Below are 22694 nucleotides of genomic sequence, written 5' to 3'. Positions count from 1 at the left end.
TTAGCAGTGGATTTGGCTCTGAGCTCCCTTTTGTCCCCTAGGCAAAAGTGGAACCCTGAGTGATGCATGTGTAGCTGTTCTTGTCTAATTAGAGGCTGCACCGCATTTTATCAGTCAGGAGAGTGAGAATGGGCAGTGCCATATAATGATTTTATATTTCATCATAGTGCCTAGGATAGGGATAAGCATATAAGCATTGTTAATAATTTTTTCAGTTAATTGATTCAGACTGAAGAGTTGGATAATTGAATAAAAGACAGTTAATTCACAATTCTAGAAGGTTAGACTTGTACATTGTACCTTTCAACTTGTATTGGTCATGCAATGAAAGTAAATTGCATATTTTTTTTCAGGAGAGCATTTGTTTTGCAATCTGAACTTTTGGGAACTTGCTTTAAAAAAAAAAAGGAAAAGGAGAAAGTGTTTTTTCCTGAAAATAAACTTAGACATTCCAGAAGGAATTCTGGAATTGAACTTCATGAAAGAGAATGCCTTTAAGATATGTTTAAAGAAAGAAGAGGAAACTCTATCAGGCCAAGAGAAAAGGAGTGGTCAAAATGTGATATTATTGTCCAATGAGGACATTTGCTATGGGAAGCTAAAGAAATAGGTTCCAGCCTTTTAAAAATAATCTTTCTTTGTGATTATAAAAATAATGCATGTTCAGTGTAGAATAATCTTAGAATGCAGAAAACTGCAAAGGGAACGAAGAATCCCACTGCTCAGAGATCTCCATTGTTAACATTTTTGGCATATTTCTTTCTACTGTGTATTGTTTGTGTGGGAGCGCGCTCGCGCACACCCACTGCTGCTTATAGATTTGTACCCTGCTTTTTTGATTTACCATTACAGTAATTGTTTTCCTTTACTTTTGGTCTCTGAAAATGTGGTTTTGGATGGTCTCAGAGCGTTTCTTCACCCAGCTGCCCCGCGTGTCACATTTTCTTGTTGGACTCTTGGAATTGTTTATAGCTTTTTGCTGTTTTAAATAATGTTACAAAGAAAAATTGCTACTGTGGGCTCCCTTCGGGGTATCTCTGATGGTTCCCTTAGGTGAGAAGTTCTTCAATATATTGAGAAGAGATTAAAGAGAAGAGGAACGTTTTGAAGCTCGGTATAGGTTTGCTAGCTGGTACCCAGAACTTTTGCGATTTAAAGGGACACAAATAGAGAAAGAACCTAGACATTCTAGAACAGTGGCCTTGAGCTTTGGGGTTTTGCAGAGCAGTGAAAACACATAAACAAAAACATTGAGGAGAGACAGACATCTGGTCCTGGCGTTATTTGGTCAAGCAGAGCTTTTTCTGCCCTCCTCCTTATTCTGGAAGAAATACATTTTAATACCAAACAGTAAGGATGTGGTTTCACACGAAAAGACAGTTGTTTAAACTGAATAAAACTTCATTTTTGAAAACCTCGGTTTACTGTCCTTATTTCCATTCATTTCTCCTTGGACCTGTGTACATTTGGATCTAAATTTTTGCTTTTTTTCTTAAATAAAAAAGTCTTTATTTTTAGGTTGCCCAGAAACACATTTTTTTTTTCATGGAGTATAAGCAATTAATTCTTTCCAAAGCTTCTAGTGGGCTCTGGCTCAGCGTTACATAGCTTTTCCGTGCACCCTGGCTACGAGTCAGGGGCTTTTAAAATGCAGATACACTTATTAATATGTTTATATATCTATATATTTTCCATTTTTCATAACATGTATTTGGAGGAGGGCCGTGATTTTGGAGGAAATGGGAAAGAGTGAGGTAGGAGAGGGACTTAGGGCCACTAAGCTTGAGATACATATTTTGAGAATCAGAATTGGCTTGGTGTTTGGACACACCATTGGCAACATTAACATTTTTTCCTTCTTACTGTATTACACGTTTGATTTTGAAAAAATTCAAAGCCAGAGAAAATTTAAGAATAGCATAAGAAACTCTGTTCGTCCTTCACTGAGATCCATTCATTATATTGTTCCATTTACTTAATTTCTCTCTCTCTCTCTGTGCTACAGTATTATATACATTTGAGTGTAAATTTCAGCAGTAAACACCCTATAACCTTTGTTACTTCTGCATGCATTTTCTAGGGATGGGTTCATTCTCTCGTGATATCATGACGTAATAATCAAATTGCGGAAGTTTATACAATACTGCATTTTTTCAACTGTGCCCATTTTTGGAGCATCTTTTTCTTCCTGACCGAGTATCTAATCAAGAATCGAGGGTGATGTTTAGTTCTTGTGTCTGTTTATGCCTCTGTCTGTCTCTTAGGACACTGGCATTTTTTAAGAGCACAAGGCCTGTTGGTTTATAAAACATCTCTCAGTTTGGGCTTAGCTGGGAGATTCCTTGTGATTTATTTCAGCAGATGCAGTACCATAAACTTAGTGAGTTAAAGCAACAATAAACATACGTGATTTCACATAATCTTTGTGGGTCAAGAATTTGGGAGTGGCTTGGCTGGGTGGTTCTGGCTCCGGATCTCTCATGAGATCACAGTTGAAAAAATGCTGCCCGGGCCTTTCATCATCTCAAGGCTTAACTGGGGCTGGAGGATCTGCTTTCAAGAGGACTCATCCCAGGGAGGTTGGACAGTTGGGACTGGCTGTTGGCCAGAGGCCCTTGCCGCAGAGATGTCCCTATAGGATGCTTGAGTCTTCTTGCTTCATTGCATGGAGCTGGCTTCCCCCAGAAAGGGTGGTCCATAGGCAGGAACAAAGAGGAAACCTCAGTGCCTTAGGACCTGACCTTGGAAGACTCATATTCTCACTTCTGCATTCTGCACAGTGGCTTTAAACATATCACAAAGTCTTTGCTCTCCTTTCCTTCAAAGGATGGAGCCTCCTTCTCCTCCCCTAGAGTATGGACTGGACTCCCCTCAGAGGGAGCTGTGCTTAGCGCTGTGCTAAGTGACGGCTTCTGTGCATTGGGCTGGAAGTCTGTGGTGTCCAAGGACTCAGGTTCTGCTGCTGGGGCTGCTGGGGATGCCCTCTTGCTTCACCACATGAGAGCTGCCATGCTTCCAGCCTCGGCTGACTTTTCCTCAGGTGTCCAGAGCCGGGCCTGCAAACACAGCAGGAATAAGAATGTGAAGGGGGTTGAGAAGAGCCAGCCTCCCACAGAGTCTCCCGGAGAAGCCTATGCAAGAGCCATCCCAGTGACAGCCGCGCTCTCTGCAGAAACTGCCCTGATGTGTAGGAAGAGAACTTGCGGTGGGACCCAGAGAGGAAGCACAGGAGAAATGGCCTATGGCATGTCAGAAGGAGGGCTAGGCAGGGAGGGATGGTGTTGGGATCTTTAGCTGAGCGTCCTGGGGGGCAGGAGCAAGCCAGAATCCTCGGACAAGGGCCCTGGGCCCAAGGACCTCAACCAGGTACAGACCCTCAGGCGTTCTGTGAACTGCCCAAGTTATTCACCTCGCTGAGCCTAGTCTCAATGAATGCCAACGTAGCAAGTGTTTTTGAGTTCAGGTATTACATGTCATTAATTATAAGTCATTTTTTCATATTTAAACATTTCTGAGATTTGTAGACATCTTAAAATCAAGACATCCTGCAGGTAGGCAACATGTGTCTTAGAGATTCTTTAAAGAATGCTGTGTCTTCCAACCATGGGCATCTTAATTTTTATGAAATATTGTAGATTGGAGATCTACAATCTATGGTAGCAATAAGGAATCACTTGTTTTTTAAGGGTTTTCAGTTTTATTATTTAAAAAAAAGAGTCCCTATCCCTTAGGTCTGTTGAAATATTTATGGATGCTGTGCTGTGCTGGGTTTTGCTTAGCACTAGTCGGGATGGAGGGAATGAGGCAGAGCTTAGATGAAGCAAGATGGACTGTGCATTGAGAATTGTTGGTGTCAGGCAAAAGGTCCTGGGAGTTTCTTACAATATTCTCTCTACTGTTGGTATGTTTGAAAATGTTGATAATGAAATAAAAGGAGAAAACCCACAAAGAAACAAAGTGTATATGTAAAGGGCTTTTTCTCTGCTTTTTGCAGGACTGGGTCCCTCATTATTCAGGTCCCATCCTCAATGTCACCTCCTCTAAGAGGCCCTCCCTGATTACCTCTTCGGCGGTTACTCCCCTCCCCCCTTCCCACTCCCCGCAACAGTTGCTCTGTTTCACATCTTGCTTTTCTTCCCATCACCATCGCCTCCTGAAATTATTGATATGTTTGCTTACTTGATTATTGTCCCCTTGCATGTAAGCTCTGTGGGAGCAGGGGAGTTGTTGTTGTTGTTTTAAATCCAGCACATAGTAGGCAGTCAGGAAATATTTGGTGACTGACTGGTAAGGGCCCACTGGTATATCGCCTGGACCCTGGTGGACAGCCCACACAGCTGGCTTCACTCCTCACCCTGCTAGCTTCTGCGTCTCTTGGATGTGCCCACGGCCTGTCTTTGAGGCCTTCCCTTTCTGCCCAGGCCGCCTGACTGGTCTTCAGCCTGCATGCCCTTCTTGCATTGCCAGCGGCCCCGCCATCCCCCCTTCCAGCCCCGGGGTCCTGCGGGTGCCCCTTTTGGGCTTCTGTTCCTCCCCTCTCACTTCTTGCTGATGAGTTCCAGGCACAGCCCAATCCCTGGGATGATCTGGAAGTTTATCATTAGCTACTCTGAGGAGAGAATTCTCTGTCAAGTAGGGTAACTTCCCTGTAAAGTAACAGGAAACCCTACTAAAGAAAGAGGAAGGAAGCTTATTGGTTCCTATCACTGCCAGTCAGGCAGGGCATATCCCCTCACTTGTACCCTCGAGGCCGCCACAGAGTGGACTGAGGGGTGACATGGGTACTAGATGGGGAGTAGTCAGGGTCCTCTCCGGAACCCTTCCAGACTGTTCTAGCATTCTAGCGGTGGCTCCAGTTTCTGCGTTCCGCACAGGGCCTATGGGAGCAGAGGTGCGGCCGGGGTGTGGGAGGGTGCTGGGGAGAGCAGTGAGACTCCAGCCAGCAGCCAGAATGCGGTGACACCTGCTGAAAGGGATGCCTGGCTGAGGCCCCTCTTGCAGCCAGCAGCTGCCTGCACCCACGGGTCTGGGGAACAGAAGGAGGACAGAGAATTTGCCAGGTAGAGAAATGAGGGAAGGATGTTCCAGGCAGAGGGCACGGTCTGAGCACAGGCCTGGCAGTTAGCCATGGGGTTGGAAGGGAGCAGACAGGCAAGAGAGTGGTTGAAGAGGGGGAGGTGGCAGTCTCCCTCTCTTCTGGTCTGCTTAGCTTGTGTGTCGCTCAAATCTGAAAATTGCTCTAAAGCTTAAGAACAGAGTCCCACAGTTCGAGCTTATAGGGTATCATTTTTGAACCTTTCTTAGAATCTGTTAAAGCTCCTAGTGGAACACGGGGGGCTCTGGAAGATGGTAGCAGATGATTTTCCATTCCCGGAAGGAGACCTTGAGACCGTGACCCGTGTCCCCTTGGCGCCTCCCTCCCCATCACCCCTGGTATGCAGTGTGTTCTTGATTGTTCTGGATTGTTCTTGATACAAGCTGTCTTGTATCTGCAGGTGCAAAGAGAAGAAATATGATTATGATCACCTTCCCACGACATCTGTCATCATAGCGTTTTATAACGAAGCCTGGTCAACCCTCCTCCGGACAGTCTATAGTGTCCTCGAGACATCCCCGGACATCCTGCTGGAAGAAGTCATTCTTGTAGATGACTACAGTGATAGAGGTAAGCTCCTGCCACGGGCTCCTGGAGGGGCCTGGCATTCTGTGGTGGCGCCTGGGAGGCCAAAGCGTGACTTCAGAGGGGGTGGGGGCTTCCTGTGTCCCCCTGGACCTGGCTCTTGCCCTCAGGGGGCTCAGAGCCTGCTGGGGCTAGAGGGGTGGTGACATCTCTGCCACATGGTGCTGCAGGAGATAGGGCACTTGGGAAGAGGGCCAACCTTACGTCTTGAAGAGTGAGCAGTTTGTGGGCAGCAAAGGTGGAGGGAGGAGGTTCTGAGTAGAGGCACAGAAGGTAGAAAGCCTCGGAGGCATGGCGTCGCCTGGGTTGTATGGCACCTGCCACTCATTCAGGAAGGCTGGAGGAGCAGCTGCTTCATGGGGAACAGGCAAAGGAGGAATGTGAGATGTGGGGAAGGATGCAGGCATTAGACCTGAGGTCAGATCGGGACTTTGTCCTGAGAGCAGGGAGAGCAAAGGTGGGATTTTAAGCAGGAGAGCAGTTTTGCCCTTTGAGGGATCCCTCTAGGCCCGAGATACCTGTGGGTGGAGAATGGTGTGCAGTGGAGCTCTGCAGGGAGGCCAGGGGCTATCGGGCTGGCCCAGGGGAGAGAGGGAGGCTGGGAGTCAAGTGGGAGTAGAGGGGAGGGGCAGGAGGGACATTTGAGACATGACGTCTGCAGATCTCTGGGTGAGTGGTGGTGCTGTCCCAGAGCTGGAAAAGCCACCCAAGGCAGGAGAGACAGGCCTGGGAGAGGAAGAGGGGCATTTGGCTTTGTATGTGTTGAGTTTGAGATGAGATAAAAAAACGGTCAGCCCTGGGGATGCTTAGGTGGCTCAGTCGGTTGGGCGTCTGACTCTTGATTTCAGTTCAAGTCATGATCTCAGAGTCCTGAGATGAAGTCTGGCATGAGGCTCCGTGCTCTGCAGGGAGTCTGCTTGGGATTCTGTCTCTCCCTCTCCCCCACGCGCCTCTCTCTCTTTCTCTCAAATAAATAAATAAATAAGTCTTAAAAAGGTGTGTGGGGGGGTGCAGCCCAAACAAGAGAAGAACTGAGAGGCTGCCGGCATCCCTACCAATGACCTGGGGTCCATAATTTACATGCAATCCAGGGCTGGCCCTTATTTAATCAGTGAACACTTTTTGAGTTTCTCCTGTGTGCAAGGCACTGTTCGAGGCACCAGAGATTCTGTGGGAAACACAAGTCCCTGCTCTCATAAACTCACATTCTGGTGGGTGGAGATGGTCCGGGAATGTGTAAAGAATAACATAAGACAACACAATGTAAAATAGCATAGCGTGACATAATAATATAGCAAATGTAATGCAGCCAGGTGGAGAGTGCTGCGAAACAAAAGTGGGAGCAGGAGAGGAAGTGGAGCTTGGGCACAGGCCCTCCTCCAGCTGGTGGAAGCCAAGAAGCCTCCTGGAGGAGGTGGTCTTAAGCCAAAAGCTAGGATGTAGAGGAGGCAGCCCAGAAGCCGCAGGTGCAGGCAGGAGCTGGGGTGAGCAGGCATTCCTCGGGGTGACCATTGGCCAGTGGGGAGGCGACATGGGAGATGTGGTTGCAAGGGTGGGCGAGACCAGGCCAGTTGGGCTCTTGAAGCCACCATAAGGGTTTCAGGCTTCAATATGAGGCTGATGGGAGCTGTCCGAGGGCTGTTGGGGGAACAGGAAGGTCACTGGGTCTTGGGCTGTTCTGCCCTGTGGGGCATCGCCGATGGATGGTTGGTGTGGAGAGGCTGTGGTCATGCCACGTGCCACATGATGAGGTGAATGAGGGCCCCTAAGTTCAGCTGAGGGGAAATGTCAAGGCCGTAGCCCATTTCAAGCCAAATGACCATCCCTGGGCCAGGCAGAAGGGCATCCTGCTCCTGCTTCCTGGGCATCGGCTGCCTTGGGCTCTGGGCCGGGGCTGTCTGACTTCAAAGCCTGGAGTATGTGTCCTAACTGGTGGGTGTGTTTGGCTGCTCGCATAGAGACTCAAAATAACAGTAATTTTCATGGGATAAAAATTGACGTCTCTCATATCACACATCTGCATAACGGTCGAGGGCTGGTGTGGTGGGCTTGGTGGGCTTTACAGTGTCAGGGCCCCAGCTGCTTCCGTCCTGTCGCTCCACTTTCTCAAGGGTGTTGTGTGGTCTTGTCTGCATGCCCCCTGCTGGCTCTTCACCTTCTGCTCTCTCTCACTAGCAGAAGGGTTTCCAGGGGCTGGGGAGCCAGGCCTGGAAGCTGTCCTCATATCCCACCGAGCAGAACGGGCTCACTTGGCCATACCTAGCTGCAAGGGAGGCTGGGGACAGTAGCCTATGTGATGCGTGGCTGTGTGCACCCACGGGGACAGTGTGTGTCAGGCCTCAGCTGGCCTTCTCCGTGACAGCATGCAGGCCAGGCTGGGGCTTCATACTGAGTGATGCCCACTGGGCACTGAGCTCTGGAGTCAGGGTACCTGGGACTGAGGTGAGCTTTACCAAGAACCTCTCATGATACCTTAGACGAGCCACTTGTCTTTTCTGAGCCTCAGTTTCTTATCTGTTAATGGGTTTTTCCACGCTTATATCAGAGAGCGGCAAAGAATAAATGAGATTGTGAACAGAGCAGAACCCCGTGTCAGCCGGCACATAGTAGGTACGCATCTCCGTTTCCTCTGGTCCTTTCCTCCCAGGGCTGTTTTAAATCTGCATTGGTTCTGGTTCTGGGTCTCACTCCTAGCTCCAACACCTTGCAGCTACGCAGCTTTGAGCAAGTCCAGTGTCAACCTTGGCCTCAGCCCCAGTCAAGTGGGGTAACAGTTCTGACCTCTTCATGGGGTCATTTCGAGGACTGAGATAAGGATGGGTCACGGGCTAGGTCAGCACCTGGCGTATTCTTAGTGTTTGTTAAATGGTACCTTGTAATTTTATGAAATATTAAAAAACTGTGGGGTGGCGAAAACATTTCAGAAAGGTATTCATTCAGAAGCAAAAATCAGATTATTTATTTTATCCTCATGGGATGGAACAGCTCCTCAGGGGGCCGGGGTGTGGGATGAAGCCCTCCCCGTGCGGTTCCGTTCTCTCGCAGTTGCCAGCGAGGGTGCCCTGGGGCTGAGGCTTCCCTCCCCATCCTGGTGACTTGTAGAGTGGGCATCTTGCCCCCCAGCCTGTAATGTGATAGGAGCCCTGCCCTGCCCCTCCTCTCCCTCCTGCTGCCCTCTCTGCAGGTTCTTCTTAGCGGGAGGAAGGGGTGTCTGCCCTCCAGGGCGTGGGAAGACACTTCAGACAGTCGTAATCCATAAAGGTGCAGGGAGGCTACACATGCATTTTCTTCCTTTCGCTCTCTCTCTCTCTCTTTCTCTCTCCTTCCTTCCTTCCTTCCCCTTTTTATTGCACCTGCGATTTCGAGTTTTTCGTGTGATTTTATTGCACCTGTGATTTTCATGTGTTTCCAATTAGCTTTGCTTAGAAGTCACCTCCCTTATTTGTGCTGGCAGCTTATTTGCAGTTGTATTTAGGATTTTTTTTTAAAAAAAAATCAACCATTGAATGCTTTATTTATTTATTTATTTTTACGTGTCAGGAATATTTAGAGAAACATTTTTACAAACTGAAGCAACCTAGAACAGTTCATAAAATTTTCCCTTTTGATGATGATTGAGGACTTTCAGACAAAGTCCACATTCATGTGGGATTTTCTTATTTTTCGTTTGCCCAACGGGTTCCCACCTACCTCCAACGTGACCCATGGAGGGGTGTGAACCAGGGCCTCCAGCCCCTGATGTGTGTGGAGTCACAAGTCCGGGGGCCAGTCCTCGCTGTGGGCACAACCTATTGAGTTTTAATTTTTTAAAAACATTTTATTTATTTGACAGAGAGAGAGAGAACACAAGCAGTAGAAACCATAGGCAGAGAGACAGGGAGAAGCAGGGAGCCCAATGCAGGACTCGATCGCAGGACCCTGGGATCATGACCTTAGGTGAAGGCAGATGCTTAACCAACTGAGCCACCCAGACACTCCACGACTTTTCAACTTCTAAAGCCTTCTTTCCTCTTCTGTAGAATGCAATGAACATGTCCTCCTAACAAATTCTGGATTTGTTTCACAAGGACGAGAGAGTATAGAAGAAAGCTCTGGGAGGCAGCGTTAAGCCTGTGGATTCAAGCCAGGGCCACCGGGTTAAAATCCTGGTTCCTTAGCTCACATGTTCTGGGAATTTGACACATTACTTAGCCTCTCTGGCCTCAGTGTTCTCATCTATAAATGGGGATCATTGTAGTACCTACCTCATGGGAAAGTTAGAAGACTTGCGTGACTTGAAGAGAAATCCCCTAGATGGTAATTAGCACAGGAGACCCTCTGCTGTGAACTGCTGTTATTACTCCTATTACTGTGTCCAGGGAAATGTGCTCCTGAGAAAATTTATGTTAACAGAAATATAAATAAGATTTGTTAACACAATTCCATATAAATTAAAATTTTATAACATATTACATAATTAACATAAGGAAACCAAATTTATATTGAACCAGTTTTTCTGAAAAATTGTGGTTGGGCAGTTTTTTTGTTCTTTATTTTTAAATGTTCACAAGTCAGGGTGTGATGTGTTCTTGAGGGGGTAACGACTTTGCTGAGACACATCCACATAACACATGCACCCATTTCAAGCACATAGCTCAGTGTGCATGGTGCTGAAGGGGAGCATTGGGGAGTTCTGGACTTCTTCTGCCTCGTTCTCTCTCAGCCTCCCCTGGCCTTGCTGTGCGTCCAGCCTCTGTTCTGGGTGAGCTGAGGGCATCCCAGGTGCAGGGCAAAGGAGGCTTCTGTCTGAACTGTTCAGTTTTCTTTTTTGGGATAGCAGGGCCCTGGAAGGGTATGGGTTGTGTGGGGGTGACCCTGCTTCTCTGGCTTGCCTCCCCAGAGCACCTGAAGGAGCGCTTGGCCAATGAGCTGTCCAGCCTGCCCAAGGTGCGTCTGATCCGCGCCAACAAGAGGGAGGGCCTGGTGCGAGCCCGGCTTCTGGGCGCTTCTGCGGCGAAGGGTGAAGTGCTGACCTTCCTGGACTGCCACTGTGAGTGCCACGAGGGTTGGCTCGAGCCGCTGCTGCAGAGGTGAGCGGTGTGAGTGGGGGCTGCACATGGTGCAGAAGCAGAAACTTCTTACCTGGGCATAAGGGGCTGCCGGGCACCTGGGTTCAGAAGGCCCTTGGGCAGTCCTCTGTTACTGTGCGTGATAACAGCCCTTGCCCCACAGGGCTGCAGAGGCCATTCAATGAATTAATACATATACACAGTCCTTTGAACATGCTAGCATGTAGGAGGCCTTATTAGTGTTTCTTTTATTCCTACTTATTTTATATGTTTACTGTGGAAGAAAAAAAAATATCAATCACATAGAATCACATGGTTTAAGAATATATATTTTGGCATATTTCCTTCAAGCAAGGCTGTCTTATCCATTATACCCCATGCCTACAATGCTTAGGACCCATGAACCTTTAACAGACACCCAAAATGTTTTTACATTAATTTTTTTTCATTCAGAAGGAAAAAAAATGAGTATCAATAATGACTGCAGGGCGCCTGGGTGGCTCAGTGGGTTAAGCCGCTGCCTTCGGCTCAGGTCATGATCTCAGGGTGCTGGGATCGAGTCCCACATCGGGCTCTCTGCTCAGCAGGGAGCCTGCTTCCTCCTCTCTCTCTGCCTGCCTCTCTGCCTGCTTGTGATCTCTCTCTGTCAAATAAATAAATAAAATCTTTAAAAAAAAAAAAAAATAATGACTGCACATTAATGAATTTAGCCTGGATGGTGTTTGTCCTTATATCAGCATAGTCATAAAATAGAGTTTTATATATATATATAAGTATATATATTTTATATATATATATATATATATATATATATTTATGGAGCTATGAAAAGTCATAATACAGCCCTATCTTCAAGGACATGTCTCCTGTTGTCCCACGGCATGTTCCCCTGACCGTCCCAATCTGCCTATCCTCCAAAACTACTGTCACCAGGCCTCCACTTTTGTTCTCATCCCTCTTTCTCTCCCCGTGCTCCCGATTCTGTATCATAGCAGTCAGGAGCTGGACTGGCTGACTCGGAGCTCTGCCAGGTTGAGGAGGAAGGGTCAAGGTCAAGGTGGGGGGGGTCTGCCTCCGGTCCCTCCCTGTGGAGCAGGTGAAGGGTTGGGAGGACCGGGGTCTCCGCAGTTGGCAGACTGTTTTCCTGTGGGCTCAAGTGCTTTGGAGCCAGAGTCTGCTGGAAGAACTGGGGACCCACTGACCTCTCTTCCTGTGTAAGACCAGGCTCCCCACTATTCTGCTACTTCTGCTGTCCTTGGTCCTGTCTTCTGTGGGTGCCACAGCTGCCTATTTCTCCTCCTCAGCTCTGCTGAGCTTCACTAGCAGCAGGAACCCAGGGTTTCCCTGGCCTGTGATGGAGTCTGAGGGTGTTTAGAACATGGTGACAGCTAAGAGTTTCCTCTGGAACCTGGACTGGTGGGTTTGGCCTTCACCTCCTCCCCACCGTGCACACAGATGGCTACCTTGAGGCCAGTCTAAAGGCAGCAATGTGCTAATGCTTCCCAGAATTCTGCTCCCGCCCATCCCCGGGAGGCAGCAAGGCAGCCCTCCCCATAGATAAGTCCTTGTTCCATATCTCTATACAAAAGCACCCCACCTGGGGAATTTGTAAAACATTCCAGCTCCTGTTCTCACGGCAGACTCTTTGGATCTGAATCTCTGGCTTCTGGGTGTTTCTGAAGCTCCCAGGGGCCTACGCGGGCCCCAGAGTTGGCACACACTGGTCCCTTAGACTGTCCAACAAGAACAGTAACCCTGTTCCTCTGGGGCTTTTGGAATAGATCTTTGGTTCCCAAGCTCCTGGTAATTTTTGAGCTGTGGACTAGGGATACCGGACAGCCCACGGTGTGCTGCTCAGCCCTACAACAAAGAATGGTTTAGCCCCAGATGCCAGTAGCACACCCCCTTGTTCCTCCCCCTTCCCCCACCGTGGTACATACTGCTACTGGGCCTGCTCATTGTACGACTCTGCTCCAGGGGCCTTTCTGCCAATGCTGGCTCTCCCCAGTTTTCCTTTTCCTATAAAAATTTGGCTCCCCTTGGCTCCAACCAGCTTGATTGCAAGTCACAAGTTCTTGTCTGTGCCAGGGGCTAAGCAGCTTCTTTGAACCTGCCCAGTGGGTCTGCCATTGGTCCCTTCAAACCTTTTAAGAGCACCCTCAGTTTCTTGAAAGAATTGGGTATTAGTAGTACCTGGTCTGCGTCTTCCTCGCTTTAGAGAATTCGCAGATTTTATTCATACTGTCTATCCCGAACAGTGCAATTTCACCTAATACTATAATTCTTACCAAAGTGTGGTATTCACACTACTAACTTTCTGGTATTATTCTAAGGACTCTTAAAGCTCGAGTCTGCTTTATCTCTGTTTCTTCACACCATTATTCTGTGGGACTTAGGATTTTTAGGTCTCAGACACCAGAGAAAACCCCCCGAAATGGAACCCAGAGAAATCCAGTGTTCACACACAGCTCAGTCTCAACTCCTCTTACCTGGATGTGTCATCAAATACAGAGTACCCACACGATGTGGCAGCGTGCTGAAGGACGCTTGGGTCTGCAGTCATGACTGGGGAGAGCAGCTGAAGCAGACACGTGGGCTGATACCCTCAGTGGAAAGTCAGTGTTTCTCGCTTTAATACCATGTAACATTTCACAGTAACAAGAATTAAAAGAATAGCACTAGATCCAGGATCTCTGTCAGTCATCTTTTACAAACATTCCCTCAGGGAGTCCTTCCATTAACCCCCTGAGTAGGTATTGATGCGGCTGTGTTACCTATGGGCAATAGGCTCAGAGAGGTTAGGTGACTTGGCTAAGGTCACATAGCAAATAAGAGACAGGATTCAAATTTTTTTTCTAACTCCAAAGCTGATCCCCTGGTCTGGACGCATCTCTGTTCTGAAGTGGGATAATTATTTCTTAACATGAAGATGTTTCATTGTGATTACATGAAGAAACTTCTTGCTGTCTTTAGACACTGGAAGTCTATTTTCTGTTCTAAAAGTGATCTTTGGTTTTCACATGTCTCGACTTTCATGGAGGGACTCGAGTTTATGCAGCAGAGCCATAGACAGAATCAGAACATGAAAGCTGTGGCATCTTCCGTCTTCAGACCAGAATCCTTCCTTCCTCAGCTTCCTCCGTCACCCGAGCAATCCCTCTGATGAACACCTTTCAGGGTGGGATGTGGCCGCAGGCCATTCTCACACAGGTGTTCCTCCTTCCTCGTGGAAGGGGGAAGTGATCTCATCCCCAAGCTCCCTTCTCATTCCCTGGCCACCTGTCTGCACGGAGAGGCACACGGGGCGCGTCCTGATGTTCACAGGATTGGCGAAGAAGAGTCAGCGGTGGTGTGCCCTGTGATCGATGTGATTGACTGGAACACGTTTGAGTACCTGGGCAACCCTGGGGAGCCTCAGATTGGCGGCTTCGACTGGAGGCTGGTGTTCACGTGGCATGTGGTCCCCGAGAGGGAGAGGGTGCGGATGCGGTCCCCCATTGATGTCATCAGGTGAGGGGGGACTTCTGGGCGCTCACTCTTGGAGCGGGCCTTGTTGCGTCCGGCTGTCATGTCAGGGAGGGCCTCTGGGAGGGCAGGTTGGCTCTTGCTCCCTCGTTTTCTCCAGAGCAGTTGTTTACTTTTATTAAAAAGCTTTGCCACAGGTCACCTGGGTGACTCAGTTGGTTAAGCGACTGTTTTTGGCTCGGGTCATGGTCCTGGAGTCCTGGCATCGAGTCCCTCGTTAGGCTTCCAGCTCCACAGGGAGTCTGCTTCTCCCTCTGACCCTTTCCCCTCTCATGCTCTCTCTCACTCTCTCTCTCTCAAATAAATAAATAAATAAATAAATCTTAAAAAAAAAAAGTTTTGCTCCACACATGAATTTTATATTGGTATACTTTATTGATTGATTTACTTATTTAAAAAACTGTGGTAAAATGTGTATAATATAAAATTTCCCACTTTTCACTGTTTTTAAGTGTCAGTTTAGTGTCATCAAGCACATTCACGATATTGTACAACCATCACCTCTATATACTTCCAGGACATTTTCATTGTCCTGTTCAGAAACTCTATATCCATCAAGCAATGGCTTCCCTTTCTCTTCTCTAACCCCTGGTGACTACTATTCTACTTTTTGTCCCTATGGATTTCTCTAGTCTAGATTGCTCATATAAGTGGGATCACACAACACTTGTCCTTTTGTGTCCGGCTTCCTTTACTTAACATCACATTTTCAAGGTTCTTCTAGAACTCCACTTCTTCTTCATGGCTGAATAATATTCCACTGTACATACACCCATGTTTGATTATCCACCCACCTGCTGACAGACCCTTGGGTTGTTTCTACCTTTTGGTTATTGTAAATAGGGCTGCTGTGGATGTTGGGATACTGTTATCTGTTTGAGTCCTTATTATCAGTTTTTTGGGGTGTATACCTAGGAGTGCAATTGGTGGGTCATATGATAATTTCAAGCTTAACATTTTGAGGACATGGTGTCAGGCGCTTTTTCAACTGGGTAGACCTGGGACTGAATGGGCCACCTTTGACGAGTGAGTAAGTCTGGCTCTGAGTAGAGTGGGCTTAAAGGGGGCTCAGTTGCTCTCTCCTTCATTGAGGTCTTGATGTGATAGCATGGCTTCTTCCTCCCCTTCCTAGTTCAGGACCAAATGGGAGGCAGATATGGGAATGAGGGGGATGGAGGGCAAACATCAGCTTTATTGCTGGTGAACGGAGCTGGAAATGGTGTCTTAGATCAGCACCCTATCAGCACCTTGTTTGGTAAGTGGGCTTCTGGATCTTCTACCTGAGCTCTGACCCTGAGATGACTCACTGCTGAGCAGAGGGAAACACCTGTGGGAATGGTGTTGAGAGATGGGGGAAGAGAGATGAATGGGGCCAAGTCATGTCCAGCCTGGAAGGCCAAGAACAGGGCTTTGGACTTTACCCTGAGAGGGTAGAAGCTGCTGGAAGGATTTGAACTGGAAATGACCATTGCCTGTTGCATTCTTTAAAGGTTGCTGGATGCCACGTGGTGAGGGGCCTGCAGGGGGTGGGGCAGAGGGCAGCAACATCATTAGGAGGCACCGTAGTCTTCCAGTCAGAAGGGATGGTGCAGGAGAAGATGGAAGGAAGTGAAGGACTCTGGGGATGTTGCAGTGGAAGTTTGCAAGAGACTGAAGGAGAATGGGGGAGGGAGAGATTAGGTGATGCCCAAGCTTCGGGAGTCCTGAGGGACATCCTACCCAAACTTTCACTGAACAGATTTGTAAACTGAGGCTCAGAGTAGGAAGGATCCTATCTAGGTTCACCTAAACAGCTTGGGACGCTGACCTGAACTCCCATGGTCCCCTCCCCAACCCCATTACACACACACGGGTACTCAGGGATGTCATGGCCAACTCCCCTTCCCTTCCTATAATATCCCTGGGCCTCAGTTTCCTCACCTATGAAATAGATACCAGCATGTCCACTCTGCCTCCTTCTCAGACTTTTAGGATGAACACACTTGGAAAAGCCGTGTAGTCTAGAGCCTTCCCTTCTACAAGGAATCTTGCTGTCCTTTTCCCGTTGGGCCAGCACAGAGAGCACAGGGAAAGCCAATACTGTGTCAGGGGCCAGGATTGCAGGGGCCAGGATTGCAGGAAGATCTTAACATCTGTAGACAGTCAGGCTCTTAATGAAGTTTAGTTCTCCATTTCTGAATGTGTCCTTTTGTATCTGCGTCTCCTGGTGTGTTGACCCTACAGCTTTCTGCTGTGGTAGGACGGAAGCCTTGGGCCCTTTCTGGAACATCAGGCCTGGGTGAAGAAGCAGGCCAGTGCTGGCCATCTGGGTCCTGGAGAGGAGGCCACTCATGCAGGAGAGGAACAGGCCCTGGGGAGCTTTAAGATGACAGCGTTGCCTTCCATGGTCTTCCATAGCCCTAAGGGCAGCTGTGCTTGCCCTCCCTGTGACTGTACGGCCAAGTCCACTGAAGCAAGGCACTAGCCATCTTCTTGGGGAGCACTTCTCTCTCCTTGACTCTCCTTGTCTGTTCTTCTAGAAGGATGAGGTTTTCTCTCACCCTCAGGCCTCTGCTCATGCTGGTGTCTTCTTGAAGAACCATTCCATTCCTCTTCGCCATCTCCCCTGTGTTCCTCAGGCTGGGCCCTACCCATCTGCCCCAGGCCTCCCTCTGTGTGCCCCCGGGACTCTGGCTTGATCAGGGTGCTCTCACACAGTGCTGGTTGAGATGTCCATGAGCTTCCCCAGAGCAGGGACTGTGAGGTACATCTCTGCCTCCAGGCTCAGCTTAGCGCCTGGCACAGAGCATGAACTCAGGGTGTGCTTAGAGACAGATGGACAGCCAAAGGGCTTGGGGCGGGCAGGAGTTCAACTGTGCTGGCTTCCTGCCATCATTCACATCGCAATATGGTTCTCACACTCTTCTAGGTCTCCAACGATGGCCGGAGGGCTGTTTGCTGTGAGTAAGAAATATTTTGAGTATCTGGGGTCTTATGATACAGGAATGGAAGTTTGGGGCGGAGAAAACCTGGAATTCTCCTTTAGGGTAAGTATTCCAGTTTTCTCTTTGGACTCATTCTTAACCTATTCTCTCTCTCTCTCTCTCTCTCTCTCTCTCTCCATCTCTCTCTCGGGGAATGATGGGATTTGCTAGGAGACCCTGGTGGACTTTTCCTTCATGTTGGCAAATTTTATCTACCAGTCCTGAAATATGATAGTAGTGGCATAGACATCCTATAAATATGCTTGTCTTCTTGTTTGAACCTTAAAAAAAAAAGTACTTTTCATAGATTTGGGGCAAGGAAACCTCTCCCTTGAGAAGTCACCCAGTTCTTTTCTCCCACTATAACAGGGAGGAACTGGGGCCCAGATGGGGGAGGTGATGGGGTCAGGGTCACCCAAACAGTGAGTGCAAACACAGGCCCCTGCCTCCCGACCCCATCTTTGGGAACCTTGATTTGCTTAATTACTCATGAAGTACCCTGTTTGGTGCAGTAACTTTCCAGCTTGGCCACACATGAAAATTGTCAGGGAGACTTGCTAAAAAGGCAGATTTATATGTACAGTCCCCAGAAAGTCAGCTTTGACGGATTTTCAGTTGGGACCAGGAATCTGCTTTTTGGAACAAGCCCACCTACTAGTTCTGCTGCATGTGACCCCTAGATGCCCCTTAGAGAGACCGCTAACATTTCAATGTGATTTCCAGTTCACCAAATCCTGCATTTTAAAGTATCAAAAGTTTATGTCAGTGTCTGTACTTTTTAACAGAAAAAAGTCATTTTTCTGTAGATTTTATTTATTTGATAGAGAGATCACAAGTGGGGGGGGGCAGAAAGCAGGCTCCCTGCTGAGCAGAGAGCCTGATATAGGGCTCAATGCCAGAATCCTGAAATCATGACCTGAGCCGAAGGCAGAGGCTTAACGCACTGAGTATCCCAGGTGCTCCTAATAGAAAAATTTTAAGTTTCAATAATGTCTCCTGCTTTGAAAGAGTTTCATAAGAATTGGCCCGCCCCCAGAGACTCACATCCCACATTTTAAGTACCAGATCCTATCCCTGGTCAAACATCCTGGGGACAGTGGGGTATTCCCAACCATCTGTCCCTGGCATGAAATGCTCTCAGACAAGGCAGCCTGGTGAGGTGTTGGGTGTGCTTTTAATGGTCTTTCTGCCTCTTCCCTAGGTGTCAGGCTGCTCTGCCTACTTCTAGAAGTTCTTCCTTTCTCCCTTCCAAACCTCTCTTCTTACTTGCTGCTTTCCTATCTTCTGTGGCTAGGAGACCAGGTAAAGAGCCTGTGTTTTACATGATGAGTAAATGGGTTCCTGGTGAGGTCAGCTATGGGGGCTCCTTGGGTCAAGTGCATGAGCTCTAGTGCATGGACTGCAGGGGCTCGCTTCTGATGGCCTATTCATCTTCAGGGCTATGTTCTTGCTCTTTGACTGTGTTCTGCATGAGCTGGGGAGGTGGCCTCCTGTCCAGGGTGAGGCCCTGGCTGTGTTCATCGTGACATCTATGTGCCTGGCCTCCTGGCTACGGGCATTGTGGACCCACAGCCCGCCCCCCAGTCACCCGCCGGCCTCCTCCCTGCTCTGTGCACAGATCTGGCAGTGCGGTGGGACCCTGGAAACACACCCCTGCTCGCACGTTGGCCACGTTTTCCCCAAGCAAGCTCCCTACTCCCGCAACAAGGCTCTGGCCAACTGCGTCCGAGCCGCCGAAGTGTGGATGGATGAATTTAAAGAGCTCTACTACCATCGCAACCCGCACGCCCGCTTGGTGAGTTCCCCTGCCCGCCTGTGGCCCCCCCACCCCGGCTGGCCATCTCCAAACCAAAGCAGCTGATTCTGGCTTCCCCGCCCCCAGTGAACTGGCTCCAGAAATAGAGACTGACTCAAACACCCATGATACAAGTCTGGGAACCCCTTATTCCTCCCACTTAGAATAATACCGGCTGTTGCTTCTCATTAGTCACAGTGATGATGGTCTGTGCAGTCATCACCAACCCTGATTTCCAGACTACTGAACCACACTGCTCCCGGGGGACTGTGGGGCTAGGTTCCTGCATGCCTCCCATGGCTTGACGTTTTTGCCCGCTGATCAACGCCTAACTGGGTTTCATGTGTATTTCTGTTGAAAGACATTATGACCTACATATTGTTGATTCTTTACAACCAGACTCATGGCCAAACAGCTGTAACATGTGCCCGAGCGAAGCCCATCTCACCCATGTAATTTCTCTGTCAGGCCCAGCGTGGCCTTCTTGAACCTAGGAATGCTAGCCAGCCCTCCAGCATGGTGCTTGGCAGGGCTTTTGAACAGTGATGTCACCAAACCAGAGTGGCAAAACCTGGAAGATGTGGCACTAGGCAGATCCCAAACGGGACACTTGTTGACAGTACGGGAACTGAGACGTGACCTCGGCTAGGAACGTCCCGTGGGGTGATTGTGATTTCTGGCCACTCTGCTCATGTCTGCGAGTGACACAGAAGGTGTGGAACCACAAATAGTGATATTAGGGTTGCAAAGACATTTCAGCAAATAGGTCTACTGCCTCTGCACGGGCCAGCTCTCCATAGGCCCCGGCACAGGGTGCCCACCTGTGTCAGCGTAACTCAGGGGGCTGCTTGGCAAGATGAGATGTGTTATAAGCACTCTCGATTCTGGCCACTTGAGGAAAATCTCTTCTTCTGAATTCTTAGCGAGCCCTTCAGGATAGTTGTGAAACTCTCATTTTTTAGATGACAGAAGGGAAGCTCAGAGAACTTGCCCAAGGCCTTGGGGGCGATGCAGACAGATCTGGGCCTGGGGTGTGTGCCTTCCCATGGATCCCTCTCCCTGCTCTGCTGAGCCCTGTGAAGCTGCCCCGATCCCGCCCCCCCTCCTTGGCCGTTCTCCGCCTCTGGACGCCAGGGTCATGGCTTCCTCTGTCCTACCCACGGCCACAGGATGGAAACATTAGCTCCTTCCTCTAACCCAGGCTGGAAGCCCCAGTTCCCTCTTCCTGAGGATTCCCAAAGAATAACATAGGGTCACGGCATATCCCTTTGGTCTGGATGCCTGGGACCCAGCATTAAAATGGGCATCTGGTTGAAGGGGAGGACCCTGTGACTCACCAAAGAAAGAACCGCTGGGAAATAAGTAAAAATCTGAAATTTTACTCAGCCAGTTTTCTATCATTACCATCTTGCTATCTAGCTTGTCACATTTTGATACTCTAGCATCATGGGGCAGGGACGGTAACATGTCAGCCCTCGGCTTTGTGCCTCTGGCCGTGCTCAGTAGACGCTTACTTTTATTCAGTTACAGGGAAGTTCTCAATCCTTGGTCTGGTGCAGAAAACTGACCTCCCGCCAGTATTTATCATCGCGACGCTTTGCGCTCGCCACTCCAAGTATATGTTCCAACGTCAGTATGTTGAGCACACGAGGTCTTTGAGCGTGATGACATGGAGGATGCTTGACCTGTGTTTGAAAGTGCACGCTCAGGTATCAGTCGTCCGGAAGGTCCTGGTGTAGGTGCTCTGCAGATGGTCGCTGGTCTGGGATCACGCGCTCACTGACGTGCAGGCCCAGAACCCAGCGTGGCCCCAGGACCTGGAGGCTCCCTGACTTCATCACCAGGCGCTTTGTGTTATGTAGCTGGCTGCGCCTCCCTCAAGCGAGGACCCCTGAGAAGGCAGTCATTTGTGGGACCGTCTCGGCTGCCGGGGAGCGGCAGCTGTGTCTGAGGCTGGTCTGAGCCTCTGAGCCTGTGTGGGGCCTGGCGCTCCGGAGGTGCTCAGTGCTGCCAAGGAAGGGAGCGTCCGTGGAGAGGGGGCCGCAGGGACTCACTGTCTTTGCTGTTTTCTCAGGAACCCTTTGGGGATGTGACAGAGAGGAAGCAGCTCCGTGCAAAGCTCCAGTGTAAGGACTTTAGGTGGTTCTTGGAGAACGTGTACCCAGAACTGCACGTGCCTGAGGACCGGCCTGGCTTCTTCGGGATGGTGAGCGAGGCGGGCGTGTGGCGGGCTGGGAGTTTCTTGATCAACAAATCCTGGCCAAGAAAGGCCCCTTTACGGGGACTGCTGCCTCCCTCTCCCTACCCTCCTGCATTCAGGCACTGTCTTTCCTTCTCCCCATGTCTGGGCCTCGGGTCCAAAATGGCAGTACTAGAAGCCACCTCCAAACTGGTGAGTATAAGCTTCCCATTTTATAGATGAGGAGACGGAGGCTCACTTAGTGCTTCCATGTCCAGGGGCAGTCACCTCGCTTCAGTGTTCAGTGGCTGGACCAGTTAATAATGTCCTACTCAGGGATTCATAAAGGCAGTAATGGAGGGAGATGTGTCACTTCTGTTATTTTAAAGAACCTGAAAGAAATGTTTCTGGGATGAAGTCAACTAAAATGTCCAGTGCCTTTGGCTTTTGGGAGGAAATACACCAACTTAGGGAGGTCTCCTGTGTCATGTTGATCAGAAGTGCCTGTGTTCTATTCTGGAAGTCTTTGATAAATGCAAAGCAGGATACCCATGACCAACTAATCTTAGACAAAATAGGAAAGAATATCCAGTGGAGAAAAAGCTATTCTCTTCAACAAATGGTGTTGGGAAAATTGGACAGCCACATGCAGAAGAATGAAACGGGATCGTTTTCCTATACCATACATAAAGATAAACTTAAAATGGATGAAAGACTTCAATGTGAGACAGGAATCCATCAAAATCCTAGGAAACAACAGGTGTTGGCAAGGATGTGGAGAAAGGGGAACCCTCCTACACTGTTGGTGGGAATGCAAGCTTGTGCAGCCACTTTGGAAAACAGTATGGAGGTTCCGCAGAAGTTTAAAAACAGGAAAAAGTTAAAAACAGAGGCGCCTGGGGGTGCCTGGGTGGCTCAGTGGGTTAAAGCCTCTGCCTTTGGCTCAGTTCATGATCCCAGGGTCCTGGGATCAAGCCCTGCATCAGGCTCTCTGCTCCTCGGGGAGCCTGCTTTCTCTCTCTCTCTCTGCCTGCCTCTCTGCCTACTTGTGATCTCTGTCTGTCAAATAAATAAATAAAATCTTAAAAAAAAAAACAAACAAATGGGCGCCTGGGTGGTTCAGTGGGTTAAAGCCTCTGCCTTCGGCTCAGGTCATGATCTCAGGGTCCTGGGATCGAGCCCCATCGGGCTCTCTGCTCAGCAGGGAGCCTGCTTTCTCCTCTTTCTCTGCCTACTTGTGATTGCTGTCTATTAAATAAATAAAATATTTTTTAAAAAAGTTAAAAACAGAGCTACCCTATGACCCAGCAATTGCACTACTATTTATCTGAAGGATACAAACATAGTGATTCGAAGGGGCACATGTCCACAAAGCAGCAACAATGTCCACAACAGCCAAACTATGGAAAGAGCCCAGATGTCCATTGATAGCTGAATGGATAAAGCATATGTGGTGTGTGCATATATATATTGATTGGAATATTACTCGGCCATCAAAAATAGT

At 48.8% G+C, this 22694-nt stretch overlaps 1 protein-coding gene across 2 annotated transcripts in view; it reads left to right on the top strand.

Annotated features, from left to right (window-relative positions):
• GALNT12 (polypeptide N-acetylgalactosaminyltransferase 12) overlaps window positions 1-22694 on the top strand; it is a 38545-nt gene that overhangs the window by 7683 nt on the left and 8168 nt on the right. Inside the window, exons 2-7 of one of the 2 annotated variants that reach the window (XM_059411207.1) lie at window positions 5496-5665; window positions 10560-10749; window positions 14053-14238; window positions 17162-17279; window positions 18835-19011; window positions 21086-21217. In XM_059411207.1, the coding sequence (XP_059267190.1) occupies window positions 5496-5665; window positions 10560-10749; window positions 14053-14238; window positions 17162-17279; window positions 18835-19011; window positions 21086-21217 (973 nt within the window). The remainder of the gene's footprint in view (window positions 1-5495; window positions 5666-10559; window positions 10750-14052; window positions 14239-17161; window positions 17280-18834; window positions 19012-21085; window positions 21218-22694) is intronic. The other variant, XM_059411208.1, reaches the window with a different exon arrangement.

The sequence above is a fragment of the Mustela nigripes genome, chromosome 9, assembly GCF_022355385.1.
Source record: "Mustela nigripes isolate SB6536 chromosome 9, MUSNIG.SB6536, whole genome shotgun sequence".
Classification (NCBI taxonomy): domain Eukaryota; kingdom Metazoa; phylum Chordata; class Mammalia; order Carnivora; family Mustelidae; genus Mustela; species Mustela nigripes.
This window is presented reverse-complemented; position numbering and strand designations above follow the sequence as displayed.